Raw genomic sequence first — 17,950 nt, forward strand, 5'->3', positions numbered from 1 at the left:
GCCATCCTCCCCCCCACCAAAATACATAAATAAATCTTTAAAAACAAAACAAAAGCACACAAACAAAAAACGCTTCAGAGGCCTGAGGGCTTCACTATACAATAACTGATATTCGTAATAATGAGCACTAATAATCGCAAGATTCAAATAAAAATGAGAACGCCATATACAGCAGAAATCAATGAAGACATTAAATATGCTTAAATTACCCAGTATTACACATCTAAGAAAATTTTATTTTAAAAAATTGCATTCTATAACAGTCTACACATTCATACTACATCCAAATATTTGGTCAATATCAAACCACAGCTATCATTCCAGCAAAGATGTCTCAGTCCCCAAAACACAGGAGGGGCTCAATGATACATTAAAAATGAAAAGGTTATACATAATTTTTTTTAAAAAATCATGTTTTTCCTTCTCTTGTAGCTGAGCAGATGAATATAAACTAAGGCTCCATACAACTTTTTCACAGGTAAATGAATATAAACTAATATGTCTCAAGACTTACAGGATTAGGGATATACACCGACCATACCTGATCACTCAGTGGGAACAGACAAACTCGGATCTACAATCTCTACTCTGTGTGCTCACAAACTTCAGTAAGACAAACACAGAAACTGAAAATGCCGGTAGGAAAAAACGCACATTATACTGCCTTCAGTGTAATGTAAATTTGCTTTTTTCCTATTAGCGTGACATATTATCGACTTCCCTTAGCAAAAAGCTGTAGGAGAGAAACGGTATCTCTCTACCTGGAAAACAGTAAGCCATCCCTCCGGAACATATATTCAAATCCCAGAGGAGAAAATGCTTCCCCCGTATCTAAAACCATCAACTGTACGAAGACCTCCTGAAGCCTGGCCCAGCTTTCTCTCAGCAGCTAGACTTCTCTTCCAATCACAGGTTTTAACAAGTGCATTCGAGGCAAACTCGACTGTGGTGTGGAAACACACAGGTCTTCTATCGGCAGCCGAGAGCCTAACAGAGATCATAAAACATCTAAGATTATGTTTTGTAAACATAACACAGGGCTAGAATTTAATAAAAGCAGCTGTGAGTCAATTCAAATCAACAAATATTTAGAGAGTATGTACCCTGTACAAGGCACCTCCTTCAAAAATTCCAGGTTCCAATGGCACACCTGACATGGGGGCTATTTACAAAACGACTTCCAGGAGGAAGTCATCCAGATGCAAACAGTATTACTTCAGATAGAGACTGAAGTACAAATGGAGGACTAGACAACCCCTTAAGGGAAGAAAATTAGGATGAAGCAGTGCTTTCTTAGCAATGTGGGCAGGGCTTGGGGCTCTCAAACATCCAGTCAATGGCCTATTATGTATACTGGGGGGGAATCTAGCCCCTGCCCTTCAGGATAAGTAATGCAAAATGAGCATAAATCCTTCCCAAGGTACTGTGCCATAGACAGGCACACTATCAATGGGACGTTGTTATAACAGAATATACTCAATGTCATGGAAGAGGGTGGGATGTCAGCTCTCTAGAAAGGAGTCACTGCAGAAGTAGAATGTGAGGCAAGACATTAAGACTGAGTGAGAATAGCCAAGGTGGAAAGGAAAGGCAACATTCTAAAAGAGCAGTTGATGAGCAAACAGTAACTGAACAGGTACTATGTTCTACGGTCTTCAGTGCTAGAAATACAGTGGTAAACAGACAGTGATAAACAAGACAAAGTCCCTCCCTTCAAAGAGTTTACAATCAGGAGCGCCTGGCTGGCTCAGTCAGTAAGCACATGACTCTTGATCTCGGGGTTGTAAGTTCAAGTCCCATGTTGGTTATAGAGATTATTGAGAAATAAAGTCTTAAACAAAAAAAAAAAGTTTATGATCTAGGTGGGGCAGCTAGACAATCATCATAAACATACACAGACAAATACCTACTTAAGAATTTCAAATAGTAAAATGTATCATGAGGAAAATCAATCAGAGTAACAGCACAGGGATTGTTCAGGGGAACGTGGTATCTACTTTGACTAAGGTCTGAGGTGGTCTGTCTCAGGTCTCATTTAACTTGGTATCAGAATAATATAAAGGAGAAAGACACATACAGATTCAGGGGGGAAAGGATTCCAATCAATGGAATAGTAAATACAAAGGTTTAAAAGAGAAATAACCCTGGCTAGTGTATATGAAAGACAGGGAATGATGGGGAGATCGGCAGAAGACTAGGCCGGGGCAGACAGAGGAGGCAGTGAGTGCTTTTCTCTTCTTCCGGACCTTCCTCCGAAGTTACGTGGGATCACGAGACTGAATTCAAGACAATGAAGACTGAGAACACGGGTGCCACTTCAAGGCCAAAGCTTTCAAGATGGGGGCGTTCTCCCTGTCCATATTTTTTCCTGCCTGCCAGCAACATAGATAGTAACAGACAATCATAGATACCTAACATACATTTTGTGTTCATCACGATGAAGATAATATTTCAGGTCACAGGCCTGGGTCAGCTCTCTCTGCTCTCCTACAATGACAAAAGTCAAACTCCTTGGCCCGTCCTTAGCCAGCCCTGCGCCGCCAGACTCTAACCTGCCGTGCGCCCCGCCCTCCTCCATCCACTTCTTCCTGTGGTTCCACCTGCCTCGAATGCCCTCCCCTCTGCATTATCCAAATACTACTCATTCTTTACAGCCCAGATCAGAATCTCCCCTGTCAAAACTCTCCTAATGCTGCTCAAGTTGAGGTAATCTTTCCATGTTATTTTCTATGTATCTAGGTCAGAAGAGGCAAAATCACATCTTGCTGTATACTATCTAGAATTTTCTGTTAGTGTCTTAACTCTTAATTTTCACATTTGTTCTCTGATTCTCCAATTAGATAATAGTTTCCTTAAGAAAAATCACATCTTACTCTTTATATTTCTTCCATGACCCTACTACAATGCCACGCACATGGTGTGCATTCAATCAATTTGATTTGACATTTTTTTAAAAGGTGATAAAGTAATTACGACTTTTAGGAATACATCACCAAAATAAAGCAAAACTCTTAAGAGGTAGACTCACCGAATTTGGAAAAACCACTACTTTATAATAAGGCTGACTAGTCAGGCGTTACTGTACTTAGGCGGCACGTCTCGCACGCGGGTGGACTCACCTATATCGATGTCGGTAAAGCCCTCTGCGCTTATTGCATCCATCGTGCTTTTGTCTATCGTGTCTAGACAAAGACTAGCGAGCTGAGGCTCATCAAACAATCGAGCCTAAACATACAAAAAGATGGTTATTTTATTTTCATAGTTATTTTACTTTCAGACTGTACATATTCAAAGTTAACACTGTAAACACTTATAACTGCTAATCACGTAAAAACACCTACTTTAAATACCATTACGATGTGCATATATTCTTAAAACTTTCCATTCCGCAACCAGAAATGAAAAGCTAAAAGCACAAATGCCTTCCTTAGATAACAAACTCACATTACCACTGACAACCCTGTTATTTTTCTTTTCGTACGCTCATATAATACACTGCCTGGTTTCTTACACTTACTTTGATCCTTAACAAACACTCTAGGTTAGATGAGGCAGACATTATCATCCCATTTTCCAGATGTAGAAACAAACACGCTCAGAAAGGTGTACTGACTTGCCTAATATGATCTAACTAGTTATGTTGTAAAGCCATTACTTAAATCCATGTGTTAGGATATTTTCACTAAACTGGTATCACTAAATTCACTGAATCATTGATTTCACTAAACTGACATCAACTGTCAAGCATACCAGTAAAACAGATCTTTTTTTGTTGCCCCCATTTTCTGTCTTGACTGTGGGCAGAGAATGAAGTACAAGAATTTTAGAGCATGAAAGCTCTGGGTACCTGAGCAAAAACTAGGCCCAACAACAGAAAAGCAAATAGTCACAGGACCAAACATGATAGAGAGTGATCTACAACTACACTTAACAATATGAATGAGTCCCACAAACACAATGATAAGCAAAAGAAGCCACAGCATAAATTGAGCAAAAGTATACTGTAGGATTCCAATAAAGCTAATCTAGGGTTTAAGAAGTCAGAAGTCAAGCTTATAATATGTGGTTAATCAGGATGCATATTATAAATTAAAAAAAAAAGTTTAGGGGCACCTGGGTGGCTCAGTCAGTTAAGTGTTTGACTCTTGATTTCGGCTCAGGTCATGATCTCAGGGTTGTGAGATTGAGTCCTGCACTGGGCTCTGTGCTGAGCTTGGAGCCTGCTTAAGAGTCTCTCTCTTCCTCTCTCCCCCAGTCCCCCTCTCCTGGGTCACTCTCTCTTTAAAAAATGAGATAAAATAAAAATAAAAATAAACACAAAAAAACCACAAAAACTAAAACAAGTTTAAAAGCCAGTCGTGGAGGAAAGGGGTCGAAAATCCAAACTCAAATGAGATTTAAAAACCATAACACTGGGGCACCTGGGTGGCTCAGTCGGTTAAGCGTCTGCCTTCGGCTCAGGTCAGGATCTCGGGGCCCTGGGATCAAGCCCCACATCAGGCTTCCTGCTCAGCAGGGAGTCTGCTTCTCCCTCTGCCCCTCACCCTGCTTGTGCTTTCTCTCTCTCTCTCATATAAATAAATCTTAAAAAAAAACAAAAAACCATAATGCTAAAAAAAGATGTGATGATAGGTATGCCAATGACTGAGCTTTCACCCTGGCCTTGGGTCATGTCTATTTACATATAACAGTATGGACAAATACAAACACACAGAAGTATTCACGCTGGGTCATGCAGAAACCTGAGAATACTGCCAATTAATTATTTAGCATGGGTGATAACTCTTCATTTATTTGTAAAATGAAATTCATTTTCAAGGGATTCAATAACTCAGATGCTATTGAACAAATAATAAACATCCCTAAACTAAACAGTTACCTTGTGTTTTATGGGGGAGAAGAGAGCAATAAACACACTGGATTAAATTTAAAATAGACATATAGAGGGGCACCCAGGTGGCTCAGTCGATGAAGAGCCTGACTCTTAATTTTAGCTCAGGTCACAATCTCAGGGTCATGAGACTGAGCCCCCACATCAGGCTCCACACTTGCTGGGGAGTCTACCTGAGATTCTCTCTCTCCATCTCCCTCTGCCACCTCCTCCTGCTCTCTTGCTTGCTCGCTCTCTCTAAATAAAATCTTTATTAAAAAAATAAAAGATATGTAATATATGATATATATTTACATATATAAAATATGTATTTTAAGTCAGTAGACTATTTCTTAAAATTATTGTATACTCAAACATGTTTGAAAATGCTCTTCTTAGATTATATATTGGCCTTATATTATTTGCTTAGTCAAATTTTTCCACAAAAAATATAAAACCTGATTTAGTAGAATAAAATTACCTCTATTCCTTGTAATCTTCTTTTAAATTTTTTAAATTTAGAAATACTTTCAAAAAAAGAAACAAAGAATTTCAAAAAAGAGCACCCATATACCCTTTACCCAGATTTACGCATCTGAATATTACTTATCTAACATTTCACCCCTGTTTTATCATTTGCACTCTCTCTATAAACACACACAGGCACACAGATACGTTTTATACAGATAGATGATAGACAGATAGATAGATATGGGAGATATATATATATAAATGGGATAATAATGTATAAGAAAATAGGCAATGTATAGTGTCTGCCTGTGTATCTGAGGTGAACTATTCAGGAACAGATTACACACATCGTTGCCCTTAACCTTAAATACTTCAGTATGTATTTCCTAAGAATAAGAATATTCTCTTATATAACCCATAGTGATTAACTTTGGTAAATAACCATATAATATTTTTATCTAATCTACTGTATTTCAGTTTTGCCAACCGACCCAATTTTTTTTTTTTTTTTTTTTTTAGAGAAAGCGAGCGAGCGTGCACTTGCATGGGAACAGAGCAGGTGGACAGAGAGAGAGGGAGAAAGAAACTTAAGCAGATTTTGCACTGAGCGTGGAGCTGGCCCAGGGCTCAATCTCATGACCCTGAGATCATGACCTGAGCCGAAACCAGGAGTCGGTCTCTTAACCAACTGCACCACCCAGGCACCCCTGAACCTGTGTTTTTTATAACACTTTTCCTCTGGAACAGGATCCAGTCTAGGATCATAGTTCATGCATTTTTAAAATATGAAAAGTAGTATATTTTTATCAAGTGAAATTCTAATATCAGTAAGTATTTCCATGAGCCAACTCAACTATATTTTTAGTGTTTACACAAAAATGTATGTTTCAATTCTTTGTAAAGATTGTTTCTGTCAGAAAAGCAGTATTTCAGTTACTCCTCAGGTTACACAGGCAATATCAAGTTTCCCATGGAATCTATTGTTGCTGCTTACAGTAAAATATATTTTCTCAAAATTTAGTTTGAGTCTGGCATTATCTCTGGAAAAATATCACTAGGATTGTACACCTCATAAAAAGTGTTTTTCCCCGTATAACTCATGCTGGTACAGCATACTGGCCTTCTGTGTTGGCATGAAGCTGCTGAAGTTCCTTTCAAGTACGTGAACATGTTCAGTTCACATGACTCACTTGGCAGGAATGAGACGTTCACAAGACAATCTGTGGGCTAATTCACATGACCCCACCAATGAAAAATGTGGTATAATATTGGGTTCTCAGACCAACAAGGCACTGAAAAGTTCCTTTTTGTTCTCATACTGACATATGTTAACCCTTACTACTCAAAGTGTGGTCCAGAATCCCCGGGATCATCTGACAGCCTGTGAGAAAGGCAGACTCTCAGGTCCCACCTTGGACCTGCCGAACGAGAAACTGTACTTTGTCACAGTTTAATTTATTGGTTTCTGAATTTTTCAATAAACTTTTAAAATCAAAGTAATTAAGTGATCCTCTCCACATACCTTAAAACCCTTGGATAATAAAGAATCTTATGAATATCAATTCCCGTATTAGATTTTCATCACAAATTCCAAAGAGGAAAAAATGCAGGGAGACACTGCCTAATAGTTCTATGACCTTGGTCAAGTTATTTCACGTCTCTCTGCCTCCACCTCCTTAACTATAAAATGGGGACAGTAAGGAAACTTTCACCTAGAACGCCCACGCCTCCCCAAGCTACTGTGGAAGACCGCCACGAAGTGCTGGCACACAGGCATCACGCGGTACGTTCTGCTATTACCACGCCGTCACCACCACCACACCTTAACATCAACTGGTCAAAGGCTGGGATCTTACCTTTACCACCTGCTGTCTAATGTTAAATAAGATATTTCCCTGAGCTTTCATTTCTTCATCTTTAAGAAGGGAATAAAACAGGAAAAGCATCACAGAGTTGTAATGCAGCGTAAATGTGATGATACGGGCAAAGCGACTTTCTGTCGGGCACGCTACACAGACATGGGTTCTGTGATTATGTCCATACGTCAGCATGTTCCTTCTTCCACAACTACAAATATTTGATGATAGAAGATGGAAAAAAAACCCAACACAAGATGCCATCAGACTTTCTCCATACAACAGAATGGAGGCAAGGCTGGAAAACCTGAGCCCAGTGCGCCGGCGCCAGCTAGCCTGTTCTGAGCCTTTGGGCAGGTAGTTAGTTCATCAGCGCAGGTTTTAGTTTTTCCATTTGTAAAATGAAAGGGTGGAGCTGGGGGGCATCCGTGACTGGGTCCAGTACTAATACTCAATAGAATTATGTATTATCAGCTTAGAATTTTCTTTTTGGTCCTCATTTGAACTTGCTTACCTCTGTAAAGACCCTATCTCCAAATAAGATCACATCCTGAGGTACTAGGAATTAGGATTTCAACACATACATTGTGGAGACATAATACAATCTTTAACACATGGCTACAGGCTAGCATAGAATTTTTAAAACAATTCATATAAGGGTATTGTAACTTTGTCTAAAAAGAAAAACAGTGATTTATTTATGTCTGAAGTACAAAGCTCAGATTACAGGCGTCTAATAAATGCCAAATAACATGGTAAAGACTGGTTAATGGTTCCACAGATGTGTTCAGTTTGTAAAAATCCATCAGACTGTGTACTTACAATAATGAGTACTTTTCTGTATGTATACTGTATTTAGTGAAAACATTTAAATATCAGAGAAAGAACATTTCACATAAGCCTTAAATTCTAACTCCTCTAAGCTTTCAGTTTAAGTCCAAAGATAGTAAATCTTAGAACTTATCTAAACTTGAAACCTCAATCTTTATTCCAGATCCAACAAAAATTGAGACCAAAGATGTCCAGAAAACCTCATGCTATCATACTCTCAAATCATACCAGGAACAACAATGGATCCTAATTCCAACTCCAACCATAAAGAACTGTATCTTTGAGTCATAACAGCTTACTTATATAAGGCTTCAGTTTCTTCACCCATATGATATTGTATGAACTCTAATTTGCTTTTCTATTCTAAAAGCATATCAATCTGATAGATATCCCTCAATGGCACTATAAAAATAATTACATATACTTTAATGATCTGGAACTAATTCTCCAGGACATATGTAATACTCATATGTAGTTATACTCAATTTTTAAAATTACGATGATACACACCTTAGCTACATTTACTTACCTGAGTAAGTAACATAAAGGCATTATCTGCCCGAAGATGTTTGGTGAGAAATTCCACACAATGTGCTTCCAGGGCTGGGACTGCATATTTCTTAGCAGTATAAAGAGTGGTCATAACTGTCTCTGGGCCAATCTGAACTTCATCTGAATACAGAAATCTGGAAAGCAATTGGGAAATTACAGAGACGGCTGTTAATAGTTTAGGTAAGCAAACTATCAGAGTGAAATCGCCGAGGAATATTTTAAAAGATAATGAGCAAACTGAAAACAACCTGAAATTGATATCAGACTTTGCAGGGCAACGGGGCATTTGCACATACATCATCTCATTTATTCTTACTCAATCCTGAGAGGCGGGTAGTGTCTCCATTTTACCGATGAAACCGAAGTTACGTGAAGATCACAAGACAGACCCCTCTCTCTTAAGCCAAATTTTCAGAGGTCTTTAAGCACCCCACCGCAGCTCAGGACAGCAGTGGTTCACTTATGTCTCCTTCATCAAAGGAAGTTCATTTAAATAAATCTACAGGTAGCTGAAGTTCATGTCTCTAGATGTCAAAACACTCACTTATTTGCTAATAATGATGTCTTGTTATTCTGGGCATCTTTTAATCTTTCATTGTTATTCCCAAACTAGCATACTGGGTCTTTGGAGGAATAAAACAATTTAGTAATAATATCTTAAATGACCCAGGTCGTTTTGTGCTTTTGGATATTTAGGTCTAATTTTCTGTCAAAGTACTGTCAGTCCAATACTGCCTCCTCCCAGTTCGCGGCTTCTAACTGCTAGACCGCTAGACAGACCAGCTTCATAGCACTGCACATAAGGCCTAAGATTCTCACGAAAAGCCTGGGCAGTTCTTACTGAACTATCCTGGAGTTTCTGCGTATCAACTTTAGGCCTCTTTTGTGGATCCTCAGAGATCGTGTGTACTGCCCAGTTCTCAACTATATACAGGAAAGCCAAGGGGGGCGGAGAAGGATGGCAAGCAGAACAAGAACTGCATTTTCGTGGGGCACCTGGGCGGCTCAGTCAGCTGAGCATCGGACTCTTGATTCCGGCTCAGGTCATAATCTGAGTCATGGGATGGAGTCCCGAATTGGGCTCTGTACTCAGCAGGGAGTCTGCTTAAGACTCTCTCTCTCTAAAATAAATAAATCTTTTTTGTTTGTTTGTTTTTAAAGATTTTATTTATTTATTTGACAGAGAGACAGACATCCAGCGAGAGAGGGAACACAAGCAGGGGGAGTGGGAGAGGAAGAAGCAGGCTTCTAGCGGAGGAGCCTGATGCAGGGCTCGCTCCCAGGACCCTGGGATCACGCCCTGAGCCAAAGGCAGCCGCTTAACGACTGAGCCACCCAGGCACCCCTAAAATAAATAAATCTTTAAAAAATTGCATTTCAGTGATATTAAAGACGTTAGAATAACTGTATGTATATTCCTAGGACCCGAGTCATAAAATAAGAAAAGCCCATTAACATCTCTCAGAACCCTCTATTACACTGAAGTGAAGGAAGAAGTGAAATTCTATTTCATGTCCCTACCCTCTACCTTCCACTTCCTCTTCTTTCCTTCCTGTGTCCACTACCACCACCCAAGATGAAACCCCGGCCCATGACATCCCCCAGCCTGTCGCCCTAACGAAATGCCTGTGCTCCTCTAATAACATCACTGCGCTTACAGCTCTCTCTAGTGCAGACTGCTCGTTCTCATTCTCCTCTACAGCTCAGCCTTCCAAGGGAGGGCTGCTGATTTTCAGGATCGCACCATTTTAAAATATTTTTTTTCCAAAACCTCTTTTTAGAGAGTCAAGTCAACAACCATCTATATTACCTTCATAATGTTTACCTTAAAGTTATGTGCCACACTTTGTGATGAGTAAAGGGAATTAAAGGCACCATCACTTATAGTCAGGGGAAGAGAGATGAACAAAAAGGAGAGAGAGAAAAATCAACATTTGTTGAGTACATACCATGTGACTGATGCCAATTCACTGAATCCTCCCACAAGGAAGGCAGGTGCTATTACCCTGCATGGAGAAGGTACAAAAGCTGTCTACCATAGAACACACCATTTCTGGGCCTGGACCTGCTTCCAGGACTAGACTGGCAGGCCAACCAGGGGAGGGCTGTTTTCATGTGTGTGGTCTCAGGAAGAGAGGGCTTGGGATTGAGCTGTTCCATCATTGCCCGCTCTGGGAATTTAAACAAGCTATCATTGTTGTATTCCTTTCTGAAAACAGAGTAATAGCATCTCCTTCATCATGCTCTCATGAGGATCAGTATAAACTGAAATACACGAACTTTTAAATAGTGCCTGACAAGTACTTAGCCTAGGCAAATGCTGGCTGTTTATATCTTTATATTGCTTCATTTCTTTCTCTCTGCTGCTTTCCTCTATGTTTTAGAAGATACCTGTGCCACTGTCTTCTGGCCTTCTATTTTTCTCCCCAGCAACACACGCTCACATTTCTAACAATTCTTGCTTCTTTCTTGGTCATTCCTTTTTTCCTCCACAGCATGATGTCTCAGTTTTATGGGTGCAAAAATGTTCTCAAGTCTCCAGGATGATATTAACTGAAGTTTTTAAGGTTCCTTTCTGTTCCTTGAGTTATCGACTTCCTCGAGGATCAGCTGCTCTTGGTCTTCGTCATTCACATTCTCACTCCCCCCATATGTTAAATGATCTATGGTTGTCTCCGGTTTGGTATTCTGGTAGCTGGTATAGGTTTTCTTTGCTGTTGTGTAGATGGGCCTGTTCTCCAGCTAAAACTATCCTCAAAATGGACAGGCTGGCTGAGAGCTCTGTGTACGTGGGAGGCTTGTTGACTGGCACCTCACCTGAGCGTGAGAAACCACCCTCCAGGTCAGGGACCCCCTAATGCCATGACTTTAGAGTCCCTAAGCTCTCCCAGTCACTTTGTTGCATTTATTTAAAGAGGAGCCTGTCAGAAGGTTGTCACTAGGGATTAGTCTGCAAGAACTGGTTGAGGATGCCATCTATAAGCAAGCTTTAAATTAACTCCCACGTGGGGCACCTGGGTGGCTCAGTCAGGTAAGAGTCCTGGGATAGCCCCCAGGTCGGGCTCCCTGCTCAGCGGGGAGCCTGATTTTCCCTCTGCCTCCCCCCAACGTTGTCTCTTGCTTTCTCTCCCTCAAATAAATAAAATGTTTAAAAATAAATTAATTAACTCCCACGTTTTAGCTCCACCTTATCATTTCGCCCACCTCCCTACCAACCCCGGCCTAGAACCTCTGGTGGGGGGGGGGGCATTCTGCCAGGGAAGACCGCTCCCGCCTCCACTGCAGTTCCCCGAGCTCTGGATTCTGGGCTCCTGTCATCCCCTCCCTTTGATTATCAGCACACTCTCAACTACTCTGTCCCTTTTGCACGCTGTCGGCTTCTACCCCATCTCCCTTTTCCCCTTCACTCTATCGGATTTATTTTCTTTTGTATTTTCTTACAGTCACTTTAATTGGGAGAGAGACAAGGCTTACTGCATGCTCAGTTCCCTTCTTGAATTAGAAACCTGTGACATTTTAATTTAAAGGGCAAGGTAGAAAGAATCTTTACATCTGCCTTAATTTTTTTTTTCAGGCAAAAACTACTAGAGTTCTAAAATAAAGAGCAGAAATGTGGGGCCTTTATCACCATTTGCCTTTGTACGTGAGGAGACAAGTGCTACAGAGGTTAAGGACATGGTCCTACAAGCATCTATTTTTTTTTTTAAGATTTTTTATTTATTTATGTGACAGAGAGACAGCCAGTGAGAGCGGGAACACAGCAGCGGAGTGGGAGAGGAAGAAGCAGGCTCCCAGCGGAGGAGCCGGATGTGGGGTTCGATCCCAGATCGCCGGGCTCACGCCCTGAGCCGAAGGCAGACAACTGCGCTACCCAGGCGCCCCCCTAAAAGCATCTATTAACAGGCGGCTTTGTCAGGGAGATCTGCAAAAACCAGCTGGAGAAATATCTACTTAAGACTAAAAGATGACAAGAAGGTGGGAAGAACACACCAGGAACAAGAAGAATTGTGTTTTTAGACTATTCTATTTGAGACACATACACCCATTCAAACCAATTTTATTAAATTACACTTTGGTAATATACCTTTGGCTTATATCAAGGAACATTTTAAAGAAATATTTACAGACGTATTAAAGACGTAAATTGAGGACACTGTTCGTTTCAATAATGCCTTCTTTATGAGGAAACCTCATCAGGAATTTTTCATTGGTTTGATTATTAGATAGAGCTATACATCCAGTAAGCAGGGGGTTTGTTTTTAATCTGACAGACACTAGGAACTGTAACTGACTAGCTAGGTTTCTCTTTCTGCATTAGCTGCTAAAATACGACTAAAATTAAATTTGTAGGGACACCTGCCTGGGTGGCTCAGTCAGTTAGGAATCTGCCTTCGGCTCGGGTCATGATCCTGGAGTCCTAGGATCGAGCCCCACATCGGGCTCCCTGCTTGATGGGGAGCCTGCTTCTCCCTCTGCTGCTCCCTGTGCTTGTGTTTGCTCTTCCTCTCTCTCAAATAAATAAATAAAATCTTGAAAAAAAAATGTGTAGCTTACCTATAGCATGCATTTTTGTATTAGCTTCATCTTGGCTTTATTTCTTACCCTTGTGTTTTTTGTACGACATCTTAAGTTCTTTTTGGAGCAATGCAACCTATAAATAGATACTGTTCTATGAACAGTAAGAAAAGGAACACTGTGTCTTCTATATTTTTGGGCGCATCTTTTCTACAATACCAGGCACGGTGTGGGCACATGGCTAACATTAATCAATGCATGTTAACTGACTAGACACTTCAGTACAAGTTTCTATGTAACACGTTTGAGAAACCATATTCACTTCTAATGAGAAAACAGACTACTTAAAAATCCAGAAACCATCGTGGTTCATATTTTACTTATATGTTTTCTTACATTCTGTTTGATTATTAAAATTGCTATAATAAAAAAACAAGCCAAGGTTTACAAAATATAATTAAAAATTAATCAATGGAAAAAAGAGTCTCTTCAACAAACGGTGTTGGGAAATTGGGACAGCCACAGGCAGAAGAATGAAACTGAACCACTTCCTTACACCATACACAAAAATAGATTCAAAATGGATGAAAGACCTAAATGTGAGACAGGAATCCATCAAAATCCTAGGGGAGAACCCAGGCAGCAACCTCTTCGACCTCAGCTGCAGCAACTTCTTTCCAGACACGTCTCCAAAGGCAAAGGAAACAAAGGCAAAAATGAACTATTGGAACGTTATCAAGATAAAAAGCTTTTGCACAGCAAAGGAAACAGTCGACAAAACCAAAAGACAAGGGACAGAATGGGAAAAGATATTTACAAATGCCATATCAGATAAAGGGCTAGTATCCAAAATCTGCAAAGAGCTTTAAAGAACTTACCAAACTCAACACCCAAAGAGCTAATAATCCAATCAAGAAATGGGCAGAAGACATGAACAGACATTTCTCCAAAGAAGATACCCAAATGGCCAACAGACACATGAAAAAATGCTCAACATCACTCGGCATCAGGGAAATACAAATCCATTCCACAATGAGGTACCATCTCACACCAGTCAGAATGGCTAAAGTTAACAAGTCAGGAAACAACAGATGTTGACAAGGGTGCAAAGAAAGGGGAACCCTCCTACACTGCTGGTGGGAATGAAAGCTGGTGCAGACACTCTGGAAAACAGTATGGAGGTTCCTCAAAAAGTTGAAAATAGAGCTACCCTATGACCCAGCAATTGCACTACTGGGTATATACCCCAAAGATACAAATGTAGTGATATGAAGGGGCACCTGCACCCCAATATTTATAGCAGCAATGTTCTCAATAGTCAAACTATGGAAAGAGACCAGATGTCCATCGGCAGATGAATGGATAAAGATGTAATACACACACACACACACACACACACACGCCGGAATATAATGCAGCCATCAAAAAATGAAATCTTGCCATTTGCAATGACATGGATGGAACTAGAGGGTATTATGCTAAGCAAAATAAATCAGGGAAAAGACAATTATCATATGATCTTACTGATATGTGGAATTTAAGAAACAAGACAGAGGATCATAGGGGAAGAGAGGAAAAAATGAAACAAGATGAAACCAGAGAGGGAGACAAACCATAAGGGACTCTTGATCATAGGAAACAAACTTAGGGTTGCTGGAGGGGAAAGGGTGTAGGGATGGGGTAACTGGGTGATGGACACTGGGGAGGGTATGTGTTGTAACAGCTGATGAATCACAGACCTGTACCCCTGAAACAAATAATACATCAGATGTTAATTAATTGAATTTAAATTTTAAAAAATCAAATATAAAAAATTAATCATATTACCATAATTCTTTGTATTTTTTTAAAAGATTTATCTATTCATTTGAGAGAGAGAGAGAAAGAGTGGTGGGGAGGGGCAGAGGGAGATGGCGAGAGAGCACTCCAAGCAGACCCCCATGGAGCACAGAGCCCAATGCCTGGGCTGATCCCAACACCCTGAGATCACAACCTGAGCTGAAATCAAGAGTCAGATGCTGAACCAACTGAGCCACCCAGGTGCCCCAATTCTTTGTGTTTAAAATGAACCTTTCAGCTCTCATTTACTACCTTTAAGGACAAGAGCACAAGAGAAATGATATGTCATTACACTATTCCTATTCCCCTCACTCCAAAGACTGATGGTTTTCCAAAAAGATAAAACTTAGGTCATATTTAAGTAAAAAATTTAAAAAGCTGTGGTGAAAATGTGATTTTGAATTAGAGAAACCACAAGATCACGCATAAGAATCTTTGTATCACTACTGACTCGTTCATTTTACTCAAAAACATGTATTCAGGGACTGACTATATATACCAGGCACTGTGACAGGTCTGAGAAATACAAACATGGATAAGACAGCTCTGCCCATAGAAAGCTTATGGTTTGGTAACGAAATGATTAAAAAAGTCATGTCACAATTATGACAGAATTATATGTCAGGCACAGTGTGATAAGTAATCTCTAAAGATGGCCCCAACAAATCATGCCTTCTATTATCTATGGCCTTATATAGATTGTCCCATAATAAGTCTGGGCTGGCCCTGTGTGACTCCCTTTAACCAAGAGAATGTGGCAGAAGTCAGACCATGCCAGTCTGGGCCCTCATCTTTGAGGATGCCTGGCAGCTCCTGCTTTTGTGCTCTCAGAAGCTGTGAGCTGCTATCAAAGAAGTCAAGCTACCCGGCTGGTAAGATCAACTGGAGAAGCCACACAAAGAGGGGGGAAAGGTTCAGTCACCTCGGAATCTGATTCGAACCTGCAGATGCCCCAGCCCAACTACTGACCACAACTGCAGGGGAGACCTAAAGGAAATGCCACAGAGCCACACAGCTGACCTCAGTCAGCCCGCACAACTGTGGAAGGTAATAAAACTATGTTTAAGCAGCTACGTGTTGTGGTGTTTTGTTCTACAGCAGTAGATATAAAACTTGCTACGAGAGACTGGATGAGGCAGCGCACAGTTCTGCCTGCCGGAGGAATTAAGTGATGTTTTACAGAAAAGGTAAAGCCTGAGCTGTACCTGAAAAGCAGGAATTAAGGGTGGAGCTGTTCTGGCAGAAAGAAGTACAAAGGCAAGGAGGCCTTAGAAGGCAGACACTTAAAACAAGAAAAAGGCCCTGAGTGATTAGAGTTGGGGCACTGAGCAGAAAGAGAGGAACGGGAAGATTCACAGAGAGAGCTCCTGTGTGCCTGCTAAGGTATTCAGACTCCATCCCATAGGCAAAAAGAAGCCACTAAAAGATTCAGGGCAATCATATGATAATATATATTAGAGAGATAACTGTGCTAACAATGTGGAAAGTGAGGACAGCTAAGACTAAAGGCGCCTCTGGTTGAAGCCACGCAGGAAAACAAATTAAGATAAGGAAGTAGAACCCCTAGGAATGGTCCAAAAAGGATGTGGAACAGCCTGGAACGACACTATAGCTTGGAGCCAAGCCCACTTGAGTCAACTCCCAACGGGTACACAGAGCAAGAACAGTCATGTGCAAAAATAAATGATTGTTCTTTAAGTCCCCAAATTTTGGGGTGCTTTATAGCATTTCTGTGGCAAAAGCTGACTGATAAAGAGTGTAGTAAGAGTGGATGCTCAGGGCGCCGGGCTGGCTCAGTCAGTGGAGCATGTGACTCTTGATGTTGGGGTTGTGAGTTTGAGCCCCACTTTGGGTATAGAGATTACTTAAAAATAATATCTAAACAAGTAAATAAATAAGAGTGCCTGCTCAAAGACTGCAGGAATTTAAGTGCACATAAGGCACCTAAGAACAGTTAAGTGGCAGTAAACACTCGTTAAATGTCACAATATTTTTCTTATTTACATGTTCACCTGCATGGATACTAGACTTTCATTTGTGAATGTCCAATTGGAAGTTGGGTTCTAAAACCAAGTGGCGGGGTGCCTGGGTGGCTCAGTCAGTTAAGTGACTGCCTTAGGCTCAGGTCATGATCCTTGGGTCCTGGGATCAAGTCCTGAGTGAGGTTCCCCGCTCAGTGGGGAGCCTGCTTCTCTCTCTCCCTGCCCTCCCCCACCCCACTCGTGCTTGCTCTCTCTCTCAAATAAATAAATAATCTTAAAAAAAATAAAATAAGATAAAACCAAGTGGAAGTCTGGCAATATAGCTAGGGGAGTATGTAAGGCCATGAGTTAACAGGAGAAAGGACTGAAGACAGAATCCTGAGGAATAGTTCATCATGTCTCCTTCCAGCCACCACTCCATCTCTGTTCATTCCTGCAACACAACTGCTGCAGAGAGAACTGTTTATACTAGCTGTCTCCCTTTCCTCACCTCCTTTTTTGGCCCCAAGCTACTCCAGTCCATTTGCTAAAATCACCCTTGCCAGGGTTATCAATAGCCTCATTTTACCCAACTCTCAGCAGCATTTAACACAGCTGACAACTCCCTCTTGGCTGAAACGATTTCTTCAACTTGACTTTCAGATCCCAGGCTCCTTGCTTTCCAGTCTAATTCTACCAGCAGCTATGTCTCAGTCTCATTTTATTCTGCTCGGTGGAGCCCCAGGGCTCATCCTGGTACCTCTGTACCTCTTTTCACAATCCGCATTCCCTCCCTAGGTAATAACATTTGGTCTCATGGTTTAAAGACCATTCACTTGGGGCGCCTGGGTGGCTCAGTCATTAAGCGTCTGCCTTCAGCTCAGGGCGTGATCCCTGGGTCCTGGAATCGAGCCCCGCATCAGGCTCCACCGCTGGAAGCCTGCTTCTTCCTCTCCCACTCCCCCTGCTTGTGTTCCCTCTCTCGCTGGCTGTCTCTCTGTCAAATAAATAAACAAAATCTTTAAAAAATTTAAAAAAAATAAAGCCTATTCACT

General features: G+C 40.9%; 1 protein-coding gene across 2 annotated transcripts in view; it reads right to left on the reverse strand.

The window, feature by feature from the left end:
• Window positions 1–17,950, reverse strand: part of BTBD1 (BTB domain containing 1) — a 41,876-nt gene that overhangs the window by 19,476 nt on the left and 4,450 nt on the right. For both annotated transcript variants that reach the window (XM_040642860.1, XM_040642861.1), the window contains exons 2-3: window positions 8,558–8,714; window positions 3,120–3,225 (exon numbers count right to left, since the gene is read on the reverse strand). In XM_040642860.1, coding sequence (XP_040498794.1) covers window positions 3,120–3,225; window positions 8,558–8,714 — 263 coding nt within the window. The remainder of the gene's footprint in view (window positions 1–3,119; window positions 3,226–8,557; window positions 8,715–17,950) is intronic.

This window comes from Ursus maritimus, unplaced genomic scaffold, assembly GCF_017311325.1.
Source record: "Ursus maritimus isolate PB19 unplaced genomic scaffold, ASM1731132v1 scaffold_27, whole genome shotgun sequence".
In the NCBI taxonomy this organism is placed as follows: domain Eukaryota; kingdom Metazoa; phylum Chordata; class Mammalia; order Carnivora; family Ursidae; genus Ursus; species Ursus maritimus.